This window comes from Mus caroli, unplaced genomic scaffold, assembly GCF_978045245.1.
Source record: "Mus caroli unplaced genomic scaffold, Mus_caroli_1 scaffold_15, whole genome shotgun sequence".
NCBI lineage: Eukaryota > Metazoa > Chordata > Mammalia > Rodentia > Muridae > Mus > Mus caroli.
In genome coordinates, this window is record NW_028227270.1 from 14660813 (window position 1) to 14682640 (window position 21828).

The window sequence follows — 21828 nt, forward strand, 5'->3', positions numbered from 1 at the left end:
TGTACCTAAGAAACATGGACAGTACAGAACCCTGCACATACTATGATTTAAAGCTGACTTCTGAATTAGGCATAGTAGAATCTAACAACAGTAATGACTTAAAAACAGACACAGTTACAGCATCTGGTGTGATAGAAGACGCGAGTGTGTGGTCTCTGCCTTTTGTAAACATGGGAAGTGCGTGGTGCTTTTCCCTGGGGAGGTGAAGGATGGGAGTTCTTGTGGCAGCATTGGAGTGCTGCGTAAAGGTTCCTGGGACACTGCAGAGCCAAAACCATATGGACGAGTATGGGCATCCATATGGCTTAGTAGCTCTTTTGGTGACTGGATACAAGGCTGTTTATTGTTGAGTATAAAAAGTATTTAATCATTTAAAACATATCAAATTTCACTTCAATTCTGGTGAAAGACAACATCTTGATGATTTCTTTAAAGGAAGGTTTTTCTTTTTTCTATATGTTTTGCAAACTCTACATTTTTTTCTCTTAAAATGTGCCAGCTGTTACACGGACACTATTATTCCTTACCTTCATCTCTAAATGGTACTGAAATGTTCAAGTGCCCTTTGAGATCACATAACTTCATCTGAGATTAACTTTATAAAAAGTGGTAGCTACTTCACAGTTGTGGACTTAGCATGGCTTTCCTTATAAACGTGACCCCTCTGGTGGTGCATATTGGCAGCTGAAAGTCAGGCCAGTCTGTACTACACAGTGAGATGCCAGTGTTCCACTATAGGGCACTTGTCCAGCACGAGCAGAGCTCTGGGTTTAATCCCTTGCAGTGCACACACTCTAAAACCAACACTGAGCTTAACGCAAATCCTAGGGACGTTCTTGGAAAAAGCAATCCTGCCTCTAAAAACAGTGGAGTTGTCAGTGACATTAAAACAGAGGCTAGAAGGTAATGAATTGACATAATTCAACAGAGATGTAATAAAGACACAAATTGATAACCAGACACCCTCCTGAGACAGCAATTTTTCCTTTGATGGAACTAAAATGTTAATCAAAAAAATAGTTTGAGATCATACAGGTCGAGATCCTCCACAGCAGGCTGCGTGAGGACACTCACAGACACTAGAGAGAGAAGGCTATTGAGACCGGCTCTGGGATTTCATACAGCAGTGGCTTCTAAAGTGGTTTTATTTTATTTTACTTGTGAATTCATTTTAGCTGAAACTTAACTAATTACCTTCTGGTATCAGTAATGTTCTTGAGTTTTGCAGGCAGTCTTACTGTTGCCTCCTTATTTAGTTGGATTCTTACTATAAACCTTAATCAATGAGTTGGGATAACTGCTGCTCACTTAGAAACTGGCAGTGAGGTACTGTCTGGATGTAATAAAAACACACAGGGCTGTGGGTGAAGAATTGGACCCTACTTGGGGAAAGCCTCTTTTCACAGATGACACAGATGACACATCTGAAACACCAGACTACCTACTACTACCTAGTACAGCCTTTTCTGTCTTTCTGTCTGCCTTTCCCATCTGCCACCCTTCTCCTATCGTTTTCTAGAAGAAAAAGTTAATTTAACATCCTGTTCACAGCAATGCTCTCAGTATTGAAGTTGTTATTGTAAAGAGATTTGTGAAATAAAAGTGACTTACATTAATTTGAAAATCATAAATGAATGATTACAGATGTAAAATACCGTTTCCCCGAGGAAATCTTGACCACTGTGGTATGTACCCCCCAAGTGTTTTATTTGCTCACATACTTACATAATCTTGTGTGCTTATAAGTCAGAAATAATAATGATGATTTTATATATGTGTGTTCTGTTAAATTTTACTTAGATATAAATATACAAATATGTTTTCATGAATATAAATTTGAATTTCCAACACTTCTTTTAATGGTTGCATATAATGAGATTCTATTGATTGAGTTTTCATCCTGTCCCACTCCCCATCCCCACATCCTGGGTATTGAACCCAGAGCCTTATATCTATCAGGCAGGTACTCTGCCACTGAGCTATGTTCTTGTCTCTTCATGCATCTTGTGGACCTGCGTTCTATTCAAAGTACTCATGGAAAAAGCCAGACATGGTAAACCTAGTGCCACGGAAATTTCCTAGAGCTTGCTAGCCAACCAGTGAGCTCCGGCACCAGCTACATTTAGCCTCACTCTTTTTTTGTTTTGCTTTTTTCCACGCAGCACCATTTGAACACAAAAGAGTAGCTGACATAAGTAAGTATGGTAATTCTGACTTGGTTTATAGCATACATTATTCTTGAAAGGACAGCCTGTCACCTTAAGGAAAACACTGAATAGTAAATGTTACTTACTGCTAAATTTGAACCATCAAGCAAAATTAAACTTTTGGAAAACGCATATATTGTATCCCCTCAGTTTGATAGCTTTCCACTTATTTCTCACACGTGTCTAGCAGTGAGACTAAGTTTAGAATAATTCAATAGTGCAGTTTTTCAACGTGTACTCAGTGGACCTTTATTTTTTAAATGACTAGTATTAAATTCATGTTTAAAAAATCATTCCAAGGGTATAAGATTTATTCAAAGAACAAAATAGATTATAATGTAATGGAGAATGGACAGTTCACAGTGGTTTCTGATTTCTTGTTTTTGACTGACCTTTAAGAAAATAATATTTATAATAATTTTTAAAATGCATCTGTAATTGTAGTCTTAGGGTTTCCATTGCTGTGAAGAGAGAACATGACCAAGGCACATCTTATAAAGGACAACATTTAATTGGGGCTGGCTTACAGTTTTAGAGGTTTAATCCATTATCATCATGGTGGGAAGCATGGCAGCATGCAGGCATTGTGGAGGAGTAGAGAGTTCTATGCCTTGATTCTCAGGCAGCTGAAGGGGAAACTGTTCTGCACTGGGTGTAGCTTAAGCTTAGGAGGCCTCCAAGCCCATTCCCACAGGGACACTTTCTCCAGTACACACCTACTCCAACAAGGCCACACCTCCTAATAGTCCACTCCCCATGGGCCAAGCATTCAAACACCCCAGTCTGTGAGGGCCAACCCTATTTAAACCATCACATCCATTCTTTCGGTTACATACCTAAGATCATCTGGCAGCTTGGTTTGTTGTTGTTGTTAGTTTTATTTTCTTTGCTTTTTTCTTAATTTAACCCAAACACAGGACAAGAGAGTGAATGCAGAAATAGATATGAGGATTTGGAGTTTTTTTCTGTTAGACTAAACGTTACAGTGATTTGTGAAAAGCTAAAGTAGTTCTTCTTAAGGAGTTTTCCTTCAATAGTTTCAGATGAATGTCATAAATGATTTTGACTTTGATAAATAAAATTCCATTCTGTTCAGAAAATTAGAGTGCAGGCTGTCAGAATTTCTTGAAGTAACAGGGATTCTCGCCAGGCCTGTGGTTCAGGTCTATAAGCCAGCAGCAGGCTAAGGCCGGAGTTTTGTGAGTCAAGCCCAACCTGGCTGCAGATAAGTAAACCCTGTCTCAGAAGCAAAAACAACTTAGCTTCTTTGTGCTTTAAATTAATTCCAAAACTAAGCTGCTGAAGAACAGTGACTTGTGGGGCTAGGAGAACGAGCCAGCCAGTACATCACTTACCTGGAAAGCAGTGGACCTAACTCTGATCTCCAGTACCCAGATAAAAATGCTGGGCTTTGTGCTACAGTGAAATCCAGTCCTGGGATGACAAAGACAGGAGCGGCTCTGGAGCTCCACGGCCAGCTGGTCTAGCGCAATTGGTGAGAGTCAGCCCAGGGAAGGGCCCTGTCTCAAAAGAGGAGAAGGTGTTTGTAAGGCGATGCTTGAGGCTGTCCTCTACCCTCCACGTGCACATGACACATGTGTGCCTGTACCTGCAGGTTCTCTCTAGATCTCAAACTCAGGCCTTCATGCTTACCAACTGCACTGGTACCCCAGTTCCAAAAAGGTGGTTTGTTTGTATTTTCCTTCTTCTTTCTGCTTCCTTTCTTCCTCCTTCTAATGGAGTCTATTGTAGTCTAGGCTGACCTTGAACTTGCAGTGTAGCTGAGGATAACTTTGAAATAATGATCCCCCTGTCTATGTCTCTATGTTCTTGGTGCTAGGATTACAAGGATGCATACCACCATGCCTCATCTTATGTGATGCTTCAAGTGTACTGAGCAAGCGATCTGCTGACCTGCCTTTGTGATATTTGAGAATGGCCTACAGGGAGCCTTCTGCATCCATTTCTCAAGTCCTAAGAATATGTGTAACCTGCCACACCCAGCTGCATTTTTTTCCTTTTTCTTCCTTTCATTATTTAGAGAATATTTTTCATTTCTGTGGTCAGAGCAGAAAAATACTGGCAAGAAAATATTCAAGATTATATGTAGTCAACACTGCATGTTGTAGAGGAGAGGCTTGCATGACATTTTCCAACTCCAGGATCTCACCCCATCACCATTCAGTTAAGGACAGATGTGCTCCTTCCAAGTAGGGCATAGCAATATCATTGCTTCCGATCACTATCCAGCCTGGTCACCTCAGACCCAGGCCACAGAAATGACCTTCTCTTGTCTGTTCTGCCTGCCCATTCCACCTTCCTCTAACTCTGTCACACCACCACTGTTGTTTGCACCACGCCCACACAGTCCAGGTTCCTTACTTCCAGCTAGTTTGTGCAGCTGTAAAGACTTAATGTAAAGTTGTTTTGAGCCAGGGTCTCACTGTATCTTAGGCTGGCCTCAAACTCATAAAGACAACCTTTTTTACGATCACAAACTTTCACGTTACCTTCAGAGCTGGAGATCAGTGGTCTTGGTTTAAGAAACTAGCCTTTGTTAGTCAGGCGGGCGGGCCAGTTTTCAAATACTGCTTGCTAATTGATTCTGAAACCCTGTCCCATTGCACACGAGCTTGGTCTTTAAACACAAAGCAAGACTTATTCTGAGGAATTGGCACAGACTTTATAGTTTTAAATCTCAAATGTATTGTAGATATCCAGTTGTTCCATTTTTAATGCAGATTAAATCTCGGTATGCTGATTTATGACTTATGATTCTTTGTGATTTATGGAAGGTGTCCAGATGAAGGATAAATAGTGAGGCGTGTATTTTGAGATGCTTAAGTATTGTTTTCTACGTTGCTTAAAATTTTCACGCTGTTGCATTGAGTCTGCCATTTGGCTTTTCTTCTTTAATTGATTAATTTATTACTTATTCACAAGCTAAATGATAATAGCATCTTTCAGTATTTGATAGTATAGGCATTGCTGTGGACTTGTGTTGTGTGCTACCTGCCTAATAAAATAAGTACGCAACTTGTGTTTAAAATATGTGTGGAAACATTTTGAGCTCCCCAGGAAACAACAAGCTAAACAGTCATGAAACTAGAATTCCCTCCTCTAAGGTAGTTAGTTAATTCAGGTTCTAAAATACTCCACTTTCTACAATAGTCTTGTCATGTCCGCAGATGGTCAAGATGGAAAATGTTCACTCCTCCAATTCCCCTACCGTATCCTGCATTTCTAGAAACCAATTTACTTGGTGAAAGCATCTGCCTTGCAAGCACACAGGGCAGAGTTCATCGCTGAGAGCCCTAGTGTAAGGCACTGACTGGTAAATGCTCTTGCCTTTATAGATCACTCAGTGGTTCCTATCTATAGCATCTGGTAGGTACCTCTCAGTTCTCTTGTTTTTTGCCTTGTATTTATCAAGAGACCTGAGAGTCTTACATGAGTTGCTAAATGGTCTCATTTTCTTGAAACCATTAAGGCCATTGGAGTAATAAGGAGCTGTAAGGGAGCAGTGTTGCCTGTAAATGATTCAAGTTTCTTAGTCCCTTAGTAAGCTTGTAGGCAGGAACCAGTGACATTTGCTGGGCGTAGAGGTGCATACCTGTACTTTGAACACTTGGGAGCTTGAAGCAAGAAGCTCTTAGGTTAGAGGCCAGCTTGGTCTACAGAGTGAGACTGGCTCAAACACGGGCAGGACAGTCAGGACTCAGTGTATCCAAAGGTAACATTTAGGTTACAGATAGAAATCTAATTTTCCTTCACTCTTTCTCTTCAGTTGTTTGCACTACCTGGTATCTCTGCACTGTAGGGTCAGTGTGTGTGGCACATCTTTGGTTTTATGGTATATTCTCTTACAGAGTTGACAAACAAGATACTAGTTATATTTCTGAGGAATGACAGAATCAAAAATATTACTAAATCGTCATACTTAATTATCAAGCAGACTAGAATTGTTTTCTAATTTAATAACATTAATCCATATAACACATCTGAATGTCCCACTCCACTTTATTGTGGTCATTCTACTTAAATGGTAAAAGGAGTGGCAAGAGAGAATATTTTCCATTATTAAATTACTGAATTAATTATCTAAAACACTATGAAAGAATGGTAAGTGGATGGTAATTAGCTAAATTAATAATTTATTTACTGCTGTTCATTTAACATTGTACTGGCTATTTTTGTGTCAACTTGACACAGCTGGAGTTATCACAGAGAAAGGAGCTTCAGTTGAGGAAATGCCTCCATGAGATCCAACTGTAAGGCATTTTCTCAATTAGTGATCAAGGGGGAAAGGCCCCTTGTGGGTGGGACCATCCCTGGGCTGGTAGTCTTGGGTTCTATAAGAGAGTAGGCTGATCAAGCCAGGTGAGGCAAGCCAGTAAAGAACATCCCTCCATGGCCTCTGCATCAGCTCCTGCTTTCTGACCTGCTTGAGTTCCAGTCCTGACTTCCTTGGGTGATGAACAGCAGTATGGAAGTGTAAGCTGAATAAACCCTTTCCTCCCCAACTTGCTTCTTGGTCCTGATGTTTGTGCAGAAATAGAAACCCTGACTAAGACAAAGATGATGAAATTGGTCCTTATTCTAATGTGTTCTATCTAATCCATTCTGGAAGTTGTCTGGAATTCACTGCTAAAATGGCTTATAGGAAAGGTGCTTTTAGGCTGAAGCAGGAGGAGCACAGCCTGTCTCTGCTACAGAATAAAACTATCATAAAAACAGAATGCCTCTGTTAAATATAAGGAGCCTCCGTAAAAGGAAGCACATTTTATATGATCCTAAAATCATTTTGAGGTGAAATTACCCATTTTCCTACCTTCCTTGTTATGACATCACTTCATTCCCACAGCTTTCTCAGTGAGCTGATGCTAAGGTTCATGTCTGTAGCTGATCCAACAAAAATCACACTTGGTGCATGGTAACAGAGCTGAAGAATACAATCAGTGAACTTAATTTAATGGCTATATATAAACAAATCGTACCTCCATTCTAGAAAATGCATATGTTCCTGTAATATTACCAAAACAGAGCATGAAGAAAACCTCTAGTTTTCCAAAGTAGAAGTAGTATAGTTTATTTATATATCTGACAACAATGACATAAAGCTAGAAATAAAGGCTGCTGGATAGTGTTCATCATATTACATAAAGTTTTTAAACCTTACTTTAAAGGGCAGCTTGCAGTTTTGAGGCAGGTGACATGAAACAGTGAGACATGAAAGCATGTGGGTTTGGCTCAGTTACTCATAGCCTATAGTCATTTATTGTCAAACGAAAAAGAATGTAAATGAATGAGTTCAAAACTTACTTCAAAATGTGAACCAAAAGTTACCCTTAGGGAAATGAAACCACACAAAGACATCAATAGGGTTTTTTGGTTTTTTTTTTTTTTTTTTTTTTGCACATTTTTTATTAGATATTTTCTTTGTATACATTTTAAATTTCAAATGCTATCCCAAAAGCTCCCTATACTCTCCCCCCGCCCTGCTCCCCTACCCACCCACTCCCACTTCTTGGCCCTGGTGTTCCCCTGTACTGGGGCATATAAAGTTTGCAATACCAAGGGGCCTCTCTTCCCAGTGATGGCCGACTAGGCCATCTTCTGCTACATATGCAGCTAGAGACAAAATGAGTTTGGAGGCAGGAAAATGCTGAGACAGATGAATAAATAGAATTATTTTTCTTTTAAAGACTACCAACAAAGTAGACACAGCAGTCATCGTAGTCAGGGAATGAGTGGGAGAGATATAAATGTAAGATCTTAGGAATGGCTGGTGAGGTGATTCAGCGAGGAAGCTTCACCCAGCCTTGAGTGTCAACTCTTGACGGCAGTTACCCCAGGAGGATGGAAGGGGAAGACCAACACATTACCTACAGGTTGTCCTTTGATGCCCACGGTGTGCTGTGGGTTTGTGGGTTTGGTTTCATTTGTTTGTTGTTTTTGTTTTTTTAAGAAACAATCTAAATTAGCATCCCAGTACTCTAAAAATCTTTGAGATAAAAAGGCATGCCATGTGGCATTAGGTATCAAAATCTCCAGCAGAGATTTTCCAGATAGCAGAAACACTGCTTCACCATGACTTTTGTTTGGCTGGAAGACTTGGAGAAGGGCCACAAACTTGTAGATGGTGGAAGAAAGAGTGATTTTAGAAAGAAAAGAGTCCTGCATTCCCTAATGAGTGTATAGTTAGACAAGACTACTGCAGATACTCCTTACTGAAATACAGGCAGAGAGAATCTGGGAAACTTTCTATCAAGTAAGGTGAGAACTAAGTAGAATTAAATGTACAGAGCTATAATGGTTAGGCTAGCAGTGGATACTCCCACCTCTCAGAAGCCATGAGGACTGAATTTAAAGTAGTCAGCATAAGGCCAGACTGCGGTGTCTGGAAAATAAGGGGGGTAGGGTAGCTGGGGCTTTGTTCATTGTTAGAATGTTTGCCTTACATGTACAGGATGTGGGTTTGCTCCTTAAAATACTGCTGGGAAATATTTGAAAATATTTGAAAAAATGACTGCATTGGGAGCTTTTAAAAAAGTCTATTATCTACTTTAAAAATTCTAATGAATATGCAGTCCTCTGGATGTTTTATGAATTGACTTGGGATTTTAGTTCTCAGGAGTGTTTTGTTCCAAATGTTTTGGTAGCAATCTTACCCTTGGATGGACATTGGAACATAGAGGAATGTTCCTTCACACAGTCATTCATTGAGACAGGGGTTCACTCTGCAGCAAGCTTGTCACTTAGAGACCACAGTTTACCCTCTGCAAAGCAAGCTAAGGCTTCACACACGATGGACTTGAATTGCTATGACTCACTGACAAGGTTCTTGGCATCTGTCAGCCTGACTCAGTTCTTCACTACGCACAGAAAGAGGAGAGCTTGAAGTATTCAATGGGCAAGTTTAAGTATTTCAGACAGATTTTAGAAATTGATAGTTAGCCACAGTGAAATAATTAAATCTCAAAATAGAATATTTAAAGCAGAGGCAATTTAATCAAACTCAGGAAGTTTTGAAGACAGTGTAGTTAAATATATGACATATTTTCCTTGATTTTTTTTTATCTTTTTCATGTTTTATCTGTTAATTAATTTTATCTGTTTATTATTTTATCTGTTAAGTATCATGGAAAGCACATTATTCTTCTTCTAAAAATAATAGAGAAAGAAAACCTTTTTCTCTTGAAATAATCTTGCAGTAAATAATTTCTGAAAAACTAAAGGGTATGTGAAGGGCTAAAAAGTAACTAGTCACATGACTTCAAGAATGTGGAAGATTCAGTGTCCCTGAATTCTTGTTGGGTAAAATTGGTTTACACAGGAAACACAATGAAACTTTATTTCAAGCAACAAATGTCTTAATAGGAAACACATCCTGGTAAGTAGCTCCACGGGAGCTAAAGTTGTAGAGCCCCTCTGAGGGCTAAACTTTGAAAAGCTCAAAGCTTATATCAAGGGCAATGCTTACCAAAGGAAGGAACCTTACTTGGTTCATCCAAAACCATCGTGTCCGGTGTCCGTAAACAACAGTTTTAAAACCAAGAGAGTACAAAGCTACTTGCACATTAAAATGCAACAAATGAAGTTTTGAATTGCGTTAGGCTGTTAAAATGCCATTTATCTGCCATTCGCCTAGAGTCAAGAATAGTGGTCAATTACTTTCCATTAATGAGTGAAGCCAGCTAACACAGGCTCCTCAGTTCTCCCTGTCCATTCTAATGCAAACATTGAGGTGATCACGTCCTTCCTTAGAGAGGATGAGTAGGGCTCAGGCATACTAGGAAAAAAATGGAAAAAGGACAAAGGCAGGGATTTAGAAATAAGTATTCTACTTCTGCTGGTGTCTTCTGCCTAAGAGGAGTAAGCCTCAGATGTCACATGGAGCTCAGAGACATCGGTTTTTCTCACCTCAAAAGTGAACTTGCCAGGTTAGCTACTTAGGAATCTTCTGATTGCCACTTCCGTATGCAGACGAGGATGTTGCTTGTTTCTGTACCACAGAGGGGTAAGCTGGTGATTTTTGAGTCTGTTGTGTAAAATACTGTTTGTATGTTTGAAATGATTTTAGATTTACAGAGAAGTAGTAAAAAAAGAAATCATACAGAATTCTCATGTGCCCCTACGAGTTTCCTCTGCTGTTTACATTGTTTTCTTTTTAACTCTTTGTTGATTCTCTGTGAATTTCACACCATTCACTCCAATCCCATCATTAATCTCCCTGTCCCTTCGTATCCACCCTTGCAACCTGCCCCCACCCAAAATAAAATAGGATAAAACAACAACAAGAAATCTTGCCTGGGAGCTGTAGTATGCCCAGTGTGTCCCACAGTGTACCCTTTTGTCCACATGTCTTTACTTGCAAATGTTCAGCGCAGTGAATCCTTGGACTGTCTCGAGGCCCCTGGCTTCGGCTACACTCTCCGTATTGGATCCTCACCACGACTCTTCTGGGATCTATTGTTTTTGCCCTTTGCCATGGAGATTCTGCCGCATCAGATCTGCAGAGCCAGCCCTTTCACACATGGTGTAGGTACTGGGTGGGTTAGGTCAAAACCCGGGGTTTGGGCCTGGGAGGTCAGAGGCACCACCAGGGTGAGCTCTCCAGCTAGCTCCAGCCAGCTCACCTGGTGCAAGGGGCAGGGTGAGCTCTGCAATCATGTCCTCAGCACTCGCTCTGCTGTGCTGCCCGGGTGAGGCGTGGAGCCAGTTCACCCGCCTGCTGCTGGGGGTAGGGGTTATCTTGATGAGAAGTGGAGACAGCTCTCCAGCGCTCATGCTGTGTTAACATTTTTATGTTTATTTTTCCTCAAATATACACTATACATTTCTAAAAGCTCAGAAATGAATGTAAGCCCACACTTCAATTTCTTTTTATCCACTAATGCTCTTGCAGAATTCAATCTAGAATGCCACCAATGGCATTCCTTTTGAGTCTTTTTAAATTTTTTTGTTTGTTTCTTCACATTAATGTCAGATTATCAGACATTAATGCTGCCCTCCTGATAACGATTGCTGTCCTCTCCATGCCTGAAGGAAGCGAGTTAGACTGGTGTTGTTTGTTTGAGACAGTTCTGTATGTTGTTCAGGCTGGCCTTGCATTTGTAGTCCCTATGCCTTGCAAGTGCTGGTATTAAAGATGCGCCATGGTGGCCTGCTTAATTTCCTGTTTCTGTCATGTACGTATAGTGCTGACAGTTGTACTTAACATTGCGTGCGAGAGTCTGCTCAGCCACTGCAATAAAGTAGCAGAGACCAGCACTTGAACAACAACGTCTATTTCTTAAGGTGTACAGCCTGGATGACCACGATGACCAAGCTGTTCGATGTTTCCAGGTTGCTGATTTCTTGAGCTCTGATTGTGGGCCATCTGAGACATGGATGAAGTCACAGAATCCACATCCTGTTCTAGTTAGAACTTTCTTGTGTGCTCTCTTCCTTCCACCTCTTTGAGCTCCCTTCCCTTTGTTTTCTATATAATACCCAGGGTTCTTGATTGTAATTAGCAAGAAGAATTGGTGGGAGAGGATTATTCTAGAAGGAAAAGTGCCCATCACATATACCTTTGCAGTATAGTTTTCCATCAGCAGATGTAGATTTGCTAATAACCTTAGAAAGCTGTATTTCCCAACATGCATATTGTGAGTCCGTCCACACCACTCTGGGGATGCGAAAGAGCAGTCTGAGATATGGGAGAGCAGGAGCTGATTTGGGGGTTCCCTGGCCAGCGACGAGGCTGGGGCCATCGGGTTCTTTGACTCTTGGACATACAGGCACCGCTGGGAGTCAGAAGAGCCAAGAGAGCCTAGAACAGAGTTGAGGGTCCAAGAGTTGAGGAGAGCATCTAGCCTGGGGCAAGGGGAGAGGGGAACTCTGGCTTGTCCCAGGGGTGATTGTCCTTAGCTTGGTGGAGGCAGGCTTGGTGGCTGCTGTGGCTGGGAGCACAGAGAGGCCTTCTATGGGAGAATTAATCTGTGGCTCTGTAGCCGAATGCCTTCTCCATGGCTCCCCACGGCAGATCTTGATAAAAGAGACAGTCCGTGGTCCTAATCCTTTTATTGGTTGTTCATGGCAGAAAATGGATGCATAACATAGTATATCCAGTTTTCAGGGTAGACCTGAGATTTAATACCTTTTGCAGGGAGGAATGTTTGGGAAGGGAAGTTTATTGGCTAAGCCCTCTGGGCCTCTAGGTACCTCATTAGCATGAAGAACTCTGTTTTGGGGCTACGTGACCATAGGACACGTTTCTTTTATGTGAGGGGCATGGCATGTCAGGCCAGGAGTCTGGCAGGGAGCTGGGAGTCGCCTAAGCCTCAGGTCTGTGCCCCCTGAGTCTCCAAGTCTCAACCTGCTCTATCTCACCAAACTTCCTGGTGAGGTTTTACTGTCCAACAACATACCACCAAATTGAACCTGCTAGGATTCTAACTTTGTCACACCCAAAGGACTCCCTGTCCTACCACAGAAGTACTTATGCATCCATGTTTATTGCTGGCCTATTTACAATAGCAATGGAGTAGAAACAGCCTAGATGTCTGTCTGCTGGTGAATGTAATAAAACTGTGGTGTATATACACAATGGAACTTTCCCAGCCATAAAATGAAATTTGCAAGAAAATGAATGGAACTAGGAATTATTCTATTAAGGTAAATAAGAGCCAGAAAGGCAAACAATGTGGTTTTTCTCCTATGTGGATCCCAGCGTTTTAAGTGTTTGTATTCACTATTGGGTGTGTGGGATGTGTACAGTGTACACTTTTGAAAGCTGGTTCTCTCATCTACATTTACATGGACTGCAGCAATCAAACTCAGGTTGCCAGCATTTGCAAGGGTTTCTGTCCACTGAGCGATCTCATTAGCCCTGGTCCTAGTTTTTGATGTGTGAGTGTAAATCATGAAACTAGAAAGGAAACCAGCAGAGAGGGAAAAGAGGCATTGAAAAGGAAATGACAGATCCAGAAAGGGGTGGCTAGTGGTCAGATGGTGGTCAGATGGTCAAGGGCAGCAGGCAGGAGAACAGAGGCTCTAGAGGTAGAAGGTCAACCAAAACCATAGTAAAGATGCTGTAATGAAACCAGCCATTTTGTGTGTTTATCTAAAACATTAAATACCTCTATTTTAATAAAAATAATAGGTTCTTTAAAATGCTGTCAGTGACTTTAAGGACTCATTTCTGATGACTGCAGGCTCTATTATAACCACTGTTCACTACTTGAGCATCAGTTTAAACTCAGTTGCTATTGTCTAGAGTTACCAGTTTCATTATGAATAATTACACGTCTATAAAGTTAATATGCTCTATCCTAATAGGTACATTTTTGTAATTAAAATAATGTTGATCATTACTATATGTTACTTAAGAAAGAAAATATTTAAAGAATGTTTTTAGATTTATTTTATGTATATGAGTGTTTTTACTGTATGTATGCATATACACCATGTACCTGGTAGAACTGGAATTTCATAAGATTGTTAGCCACCATATTGGAATCAAACATGGGTCTTCTACAAGAGCAGCAAAGTGCTCTTAACTCCTGAGCCACCTCTCTAGCGCCCAAATAGCAAGTGTTTTCAGTGTTCACTTTCAGCTTCTGTGCATCTGTAGAGGGCATCTTCAGCTCATGGGTAAGGTGTGGTGCCCTCACTGCACTCCCTCTCTCCTCTTTCAAGGGGAAATGAGGACTGACGTTTTTCTTTCTCTTGGATTTGTTATATCTCTGCTTTGGTAATACATGGGGCATAATTTAAATTTTACACTGCCCATATCCCTTTTTTCTCGGTTGTGTTTTAACATGTATATAACTCAAACAGAAGTTATGGGTGGAAGTCAGCTACATTGGGCAAAGACATTCATATACTTTATTGAATGTTATGCAGATGCTCAACGTCACTGATGGTAAAATAAATGCTCAGCTTATACTAATTCTGTGTTGTTTGTTGTTATAATTATTAGTCGTTTAGATAATAACAGTGGCAACACAGTGTTAGCAACTAAATACTGTCATCTTGTATATTGGTACAAACCATAGGGAAAAGAAGCTGGTGTATCAGGAGTCACAAATGTTCTATGCCCTAGTGGTTCTTTCCATATCCTAGGAAACCAAGATGGCGTTCTGAGCATAGTGGCACTCGCCTATAGTGGCACATGCCCACAACCCAGTGCTTGGAGGTGAAAGCAGCAGCCCAAGGCACAGGAGCTACAGTTTCTAGTATGGGGCTAGCCTTGACTGCCAGAGACCTGTTTCAAACAAAAGGAAAGAAGCTGAAGTATAAAGAAAGGCTGCTCACAGTAGCCCAAAACTGTGGCATACCCAGCAAAGTTATAGATAAAATTGTTTAAACTGTGGTCTCTTTTACTTATGTTTAACAGCTTAAAAAATATAGTATAAATTAGAACACTCAACATGTATTTAAAAATAATTTTGTGATATTATGAAAGTGAAGAATAACGTGTAGCTTATAGTGTGTACATATGTAGCATAAAAATACTGAAAATTTAATTTTACTTTGATTTTTCTAAATACTGTTATGGGACTGGGGGAAGAACAAAATTTGACACTCCCCCCAACCTAAAAACATAGGCACGGACTAAATGGTGTTGGAGTGTAAGCTAGAGTAAATAGTGTGCGCTTGCTTGGAGTGGGAGGGCGGGTGCTCCTGCTGCTGTGGAATCTGACTGTCCTTAGGAGAGCAGTCGTCGCACTGGTACGCTCGTTCTTCTCCTCTTAGGGTGCTTTCTACTAGATTCTAGCATTTTAAAAGGATGTGTTCCTTTGAGAAACTGGGCACATCAGAGCAACACACTCAGGACCCCCAAAACACTGTCTGCAGGAGGCTCTTAGAAGCGTTGCTGTGGAGAGATTACAGAGCCCAGTGAGGCATGTGCAGGAGGATGGTCTGTCTCTCTGACCCTGTCTGTCCTCTGTCCCACAGCTGGCCCTGAAGGACCCGGTGCACACAGTGTCTCTGCAGCAGTTCATCTATGAGAAGCTCAAGGCGCAGCAGGAGATCCTGGGGGAGCAAGGCTTCCAGTCCCTCATGGAAACGGTGGACACAGAGATTGTCACCCAGCTGCAGGAGTTTTTGCAAGGATTCTAAGAGCATGTGTCATGTGGCCGCCATCCCTTCTGAAAGAAGCTGAGTAACCCAACCTGCCATGCACTTATGAGCCTGCTGAGATAAGACCATTTGTGTATGAATATAGAGAAGCCAAGACCATACATTTTTTACTATAAAATATAAAGAATAAGTATAAATCCCAAATATTAAAGTCAGAAAAGTATTCCTCAAAAGAATTTAATTTTATATTTATGAGGGGCCCTGTGCTGACGAGAGGTGCATTTATTGAGAGTAGCTGCGTTGTCTCTTGTTAAGAAACTCGCTGATTAGCTTTGAATCATGAGCTCTTAACACTTGAGAAGATGAAGGTTGATGTTCCAGATGTTTTTCTGCAACCCAAAATTAATTAAATGTGGTTGCCTTATCCTAATTTTTTTAAAGCTAATGAAACAAGTTTGAGAAATGAGAATGCTGTGCAAATGATAGATTTCCATTTGTGCATAGCAACATCCCAACAGCTGCCCTCTACCTGGGTATCTCACGAGGGAGCTGTTTGCATTCGACAGAGAATCAAATGCTTTTATTTTCATTCTAGTAGTCTGAAATAGGAATCAGTAAAGGCACTTTTAACTTTACTCTGAGTGCATACATTGCAAGGCACCCTGAAGTGAACCTGCAGTACTGTAGTGCCAAGCGGGAGAGCCCTGGTGAGCCTCCAGCCCTGGCTCCTTTGCTACATGTGAAGGCCAGTAGCCCCGGGAGCCCCGGGAAGAACCAGATAACTCCAAGTCCCCTTCCACTGTGACAGTCATGCTTGGCTGTGACAGGCTACCCAGGATTTACCCATCTCAGGTTCCTCAGTACCAGGGTGTGTCAGCACCTCAGTGCCACGGGTGCACCTCAGAGGACCCAGCAGCAGTCCCTGGGTACTAGCACTGACATAACTAGTCTTCCTTCCTGTCCCTCCATTGCACTAAGCGTGCGAGGGAGAGAACTGACGCCTTACTCTGCATTACTTGCCATTGTGAGGAACCTTTAGAGCATCTCCTAGGAAATACTCAAAAGCAAGATTGGAAATGTCTTATCTTTCTATAGAAATTTGGGTACAGTGTATAACTGTAGGAAAACCACTACCCCTTTGTAAGCTATGGAACCCATAGTGTCTACGGATATATGATGTTTTCAGCAAAGAAAATATGGTCCAATTAAATTTTCCAAAGATGCCTCACCTTTGACTTGTCTGTTTTCCTTGCCGCCCACCCTCTGCAACAGAGACATAAAACAGTTCATTAGAAACTGCCCAGTGGAGTACAAAGATGGTGCTTTTTACACCATGGTTCCAGTTCTCCACCCATAGATGGTACTAGTACTTCAGGTTTCAAATCTTCATTTAAAGACAGAGCATACCTTGGCAGTGATGTTTCTTTGCCATTGTGCTGGTTTGGATAGGAGGTGGTCCCCATAGATTCATGGTCTGAACTCTTGGCCATAGGGAATGGTATTATTAAGAGGTGTGGCCTTGTTGGAGTAGGTGTGGCCTTGTTGGAGGAAGTGTGTCACTATGGAGCAAGCTTTGAGGTCTCATATGCTCAAGCTCCAACCAGTGTGGCACACAGTCTCCTGATGCCTGCAGATCAAGGTGTTGATCTCTCGGCTCCTTCTCCAGGACCATATCTGCCTGCATGCTGCCAGGTTTCCCTCCACAACAATGACAATAATGTACTAAATTCCAGAAACTGTAGGCTAGCGCTAATGAAATGTTTATAGGCAACTAATTTATAGGAATTGCTGTGGTCATGGTGTCTCTTCATAGCAATGAAACCCAAACTAAGACACCACCATTACTCAATAACAAGATGGACGTAAGAATATCTTCTTTTGGCTTAGTTATTTTCATTTCAAGCATTCTCCCAGCCACACCACCAGAAACTCCTAACACCCAGTTCTTGGTCACAGAGAATCGTCACCTTATTTTTGACAGTGTGTTATAGTGTACAAAAAAGGCACTGAGCAACTGCTTTGCAAGACGGCTTTTAAAGCTTCCCTCAGAAGAATGTGGTTGACTTTTTAAAATCATGGATTAAAATAGGTTTTATAAAAAGCTCTGAAAATATTCATATATACCATATTTTTCTATACATGATTAAGATGGAATGTAATTCATAATTATTGGTTTATAAGATTCTATTCATAAACACATAGTAGCAACATGAGTTTTGATGAAACAATTTAGCCAGCCTTCCTACTGTACTGTAGCTTTTGGAATACGGAGTGATGGTTTCTGTCCCACATCCCGGAGACCTTTCCCAACTCTCACCAAGGCCCATGTGACCAACAGTAACAGTTTTCAAGTTTCCTTATAAATCAGTCATTCTTCCCTTGCTTCTGAGTCATATTTGGTAAGGCACATTATTAAATGCTAATGCACTTCTATAATCTCCTCTCAAGACTTGTTCTATCGTAGGTCTTTATTTCACCCGTTCCATTATTGCCACATTCCTGCTTCGGCCACAGTACTTGCAGACTTATGAGGCAGAGCACAGTACCTGCCTTGAGTAGGAATGAGATTTTGCAAAACTGACCAGAATAATGTTAAGAAGCTGCAGGGTAGGGGATGAGGGTCCTGGGCTGGCTGAGAACTGCTAAAGCCAGCTCTTATACTGCATAGAATGTGAGGGTGTTTGGAAGTGGCTGGCATTGTGGTAAGACTGGGCAGCACTTGACTGCATGCCCAGCTGTTTGTGTGCACGCACACACACATACACACACACACACACCCAACACCTCACACTTCTCAGTTGTGTTGGGTGGCTTTCAGTTATTGTTCTCTCTCTCTCTCTTCCCCCCCTCCCTCCCTCCTTACCTCCCTCCCTCTCTCTCCCCCTTTCCCTCTCTCTCCTTGTCTCTCACTGAACCTGGAGCTCACTAATTCAGCTCTAGGGATCTGCCTATCTCCACACTGCAGTACTGAGGTTACAATGTGAGGAAAACTCATAGCTCTGAGTGCCTCCAAAAAGAAGCTGGGGTGAGCATAAACTAGCAGCTTTACAGCACACCTAAAAGCTCTAAAACAAAAGGAAGCAAATTCACCAAAGATGAGTAGAAGGCAGGAAATAATCAAACTCAGGGCTGAAATCTACCAAGTGGAAACAAAAAGAACTATACAAAGAATCAATCAAACCAGGAGCTGGATCTTTGAGAAAATTAACAAGATAGATAAATCCCTACCCAGACTAACTAGAGGGCACAGGGACAGTATCCTAATTAACAAAATCAGAAATGAAAAAGGAGATATATCAACAGAATCTGAGGAAATACAAAAAATCATCAGATCCTATTACAAAAGCCTATACTCAACAAAACTGGAAAACCTGGATGAAATGGACAATTTTCTAGATAGATACCAGGTACCAAAGTTAAATCAGGATCAGATTAATGATCTAAACAGTCTCATATCCCCTAAAGAAATAGAAACAGTCATTAATAGTTAACCAAAAAAAGCCCAGGACCAGATGGGTTTAGGGCAGAGTTCTATCAGACCTTCAAAGAAGACCTAATTCCAATGCTCCTCAAACTATTCCACAAAATAGAAGCATAAGGTACTCTACCCAATTCATTCTATGAAGCCACAATTACTCTGATACCTAAACCACAGGAAGACCCAACAAAGATAGAGAACTTCAGACCAATTTCCCCTATGAATATCAATGCAAAAAATGCTCAATAAAATTCTCCAAGAACACATCAAAACGATCATCCATTATGGTCAATTAGGCTTCATCCCAGGGATGCAAGGTTGGTTTGAAAGACCCACAACGTGAGGACTCCCCCACATTCATACTCAGGAGAGGCGACACCCCAAATCACACAAGAAACGGTCTTGCTGCAAACTGCAAGAGGATTTTTATTCAAGAACGCTCTCGGGCCCATGGTCATACACCACGCAGGGGTAGAGGACCGTGGAGCCCCGAGTAGCTGAGTAAGGGGGTATTTAAAGGAAGAAACCACAACTCAAGGAGGTGGGGAGGGCGTTGTTGGAAAATACCAAAAATACCAGTTAAGAGTCACAAGGAAGTATAAAGTCACAAATGTCACAAGGAATACCTGGTAATTGTGAGGGTTATTTCTCAAGACAGTTTCTAAGAGCCCCTAACAATCTAAGAGCCCCTAACAATAGCACATTTGCATTGCAGGTTCCAGCAATGGTCAGGGTGGGTCAGGGTGACTTTCTTTGAATGAACACTCTTTGAACCCAGGAAGCGGGTGGGTGGAGGAAGGAATGTCGCTATCTGTTTTATGACCAGCACCTGGAGCACTAAGCCACAAAGACCACACTCCCAAGCCTGGGCCCAAAAGCCTCGAATTTTGCTTCTTCTTCAGGTTCAATATACGGAAATCCATCAATGTAATCCACTATATGAACAAACTCAAAGACAAAAACCACATGACCATCTCGTTAGATTCTGAGAAAGCATTCGACAAAGTCCAGCACCCCTTCATGATAAAAGTTTTGGAAACATCAGGAATTCAAGGCCCATACCTAAATATAATACAAGCAATATACAGCAAACCAGTAGCTAATGTCAAAGTAAATGGAGAGAAGCTGGAAGCAATCCCACTAAAATCAGGGACTAGACAAGGCTGCCTACTCTCTCCCTACCTATTCAATATAGTACTTGAAGTCCTAGCCAGAGCAATTAGACAACAAAAGGAGATCAAAGGAATACAAATTGGAAAGGAAGAAGTCAAAATATCACTATTTGCAGATGATAATGATAGTATATATAAGTAACCCCAAAAATTCCACCAGAGATCTCCTAAACCTGATAAACAACTTCAGCAAAGTAGCTGGATATAAAATTAACCGAATCACATCAGTGGTTTTTCTCTACACAGAGGATAAAGAGGCTGAGAAAGAAATCAGGGAAACAACACCCTTCACAATAGTCACAAATAATATAAAATACCTTGGTGTGACTCTGACTAAGGAAGTGAAAGATCTGTATAAGAACTTCAAGTCTCTGAAGAAAGAAATTAAAGAAGATCGCAGAAGATGGAAAGATCTCCCATGCTCATGGGGTGGCAGAATTAATATAGTAAAAATGGCTATCTTGCCGAAAGCAATCGACAAATTCAATGCAATCCCTATCAAAATTCCATCTCAATTCTTCACAGAGTTAGAAAGGGCAATTTGGGGCTGGTGAGATGGCTAAGCCGGTAAGAGGACTGACTGCACTTTCAAAGGTCCTGAGTTCAAATCCTAGCAACCACATGGTGGCTCCCAAACCACCCGGCTCACTGGAGGGAGCAGAGGTCCTAACTTCAACTCCCAACAACCAGATGAAGGATCATAACCATCTGTACAGCTACACTGTGTACTCATATGCATAAATAAATAAATAAATAAATCTTTTTTTTTTTTTTGGTTTTTCGAGACAAGGTTTCTCTGTGTAGCCCTGGCTGTCCTGGAGCTCACTCTGTAGACCAGGCTGGCCTCGAACTCAGAAATCCGCCTGTCTCTGCCTCCCGAGTGCTGGGATTAAAGGCGTGCGCCACCACACCCGGCTTTAAATCTTTTTTTTTTTTTTTTTTTTTTAAAAAAGAAAGGGCAATTTGCAAATTCATCTGGAATAATAAAAATCCTAGGACAGCAAAAACTATTCTCAACAATAAAAGAACCTCTGGTGCAATCACCATGCCAGACCTCAATCTGTACTACAGAGCAATTGTGATTAAAAACTGCAAGGTACTGGTACAGCGACAGACAGGTAGATCAATGGAATAGAACTGAAGACCTAGAAATGAACCCACACACCTATGGTCACTTGATCTTTGACAAAGGAACTAAAACCATCCAGTGGAAAGAAGACAGCATCTTCAACAAATGGTGCTGGGTCAACTGGCGGTTATCATGTAGAAATTGCAAATTGATGCATTCTTACCTCCTTGTACAAAGCTCAAGTCTAACTGGATCAAAGAACTCCACATAAAATCAGAGACACTGAAACTTATAGAGGAGAAAGTGGGGCTGGGGGTGTTAGCTTAGTGGTAGGACGCTTGCATCACATGTGAAGGTTCAAGCCCCAGGACCACAAAATAAGAAATGGTTACCTTTTACCCAGTAAGAAGAAACTGCTCTCTGCTGTAAAGGTCTCCCAAGCCCAGGGCTCTGGGTGCCCTTAGGGTGGCTTAGAGTTGCTACCCTAGCCATAGAGATTAGGTTCTGGCACTTTTTTTTTTTAACTCACCTGAAGCCAAGTTTCTGTTTTCACTTTTGTAGGCCTAAGGGGCAACTTGGTCTGCAGCTCTTGGACAAAATTCAAAACTGAGAACAACTGCTCACATTTTCTCTTGAAATTGTTCCTACCCTAGGAAGGGAGAGTTGCTCATTAGCCAACGATCTGACATAAACAAGAAACTTTTGCTCTTTGCTCCAGCGGATGCCTGCATCCAATCCATCTAGGCTTGTCTGCTGAAAAAAAATTTTTTTTTCCCCCAGATATGCTCTGAAGCAGTGTTTAATCCAGAAAAGGGATATATTGATATC

General features: G+C 41.4%; 1 protein-coding gene across 5 annotated transcripts in view; it reads left to right on the forward strand.

Annotated features, from left to right (window-relative positions):
• Positions 1-16509, forward strand: part of Ipo11 (importin 11) — a 132661-nt gene extending 116152 nt beyond the window's left edge. For all 5 annotated transcript variants that reach the window (XM_029468283.2, XM_021180389.3, XM_085830859.1 and 2 more), the window contains one exon: positions 15156-16509. In XM_029468283.2, the coding sequence (XP_029324143.1) occupies positions 15156-15320 (165 nt within the window). In that variant the 3' untranslated portion in view covers positions 15321-16509. The remainder of the gene's footprint in view (positions 1-15155) is intronic.
• Positions 16510-21828: the final 5319 nt, after the last annotated feature.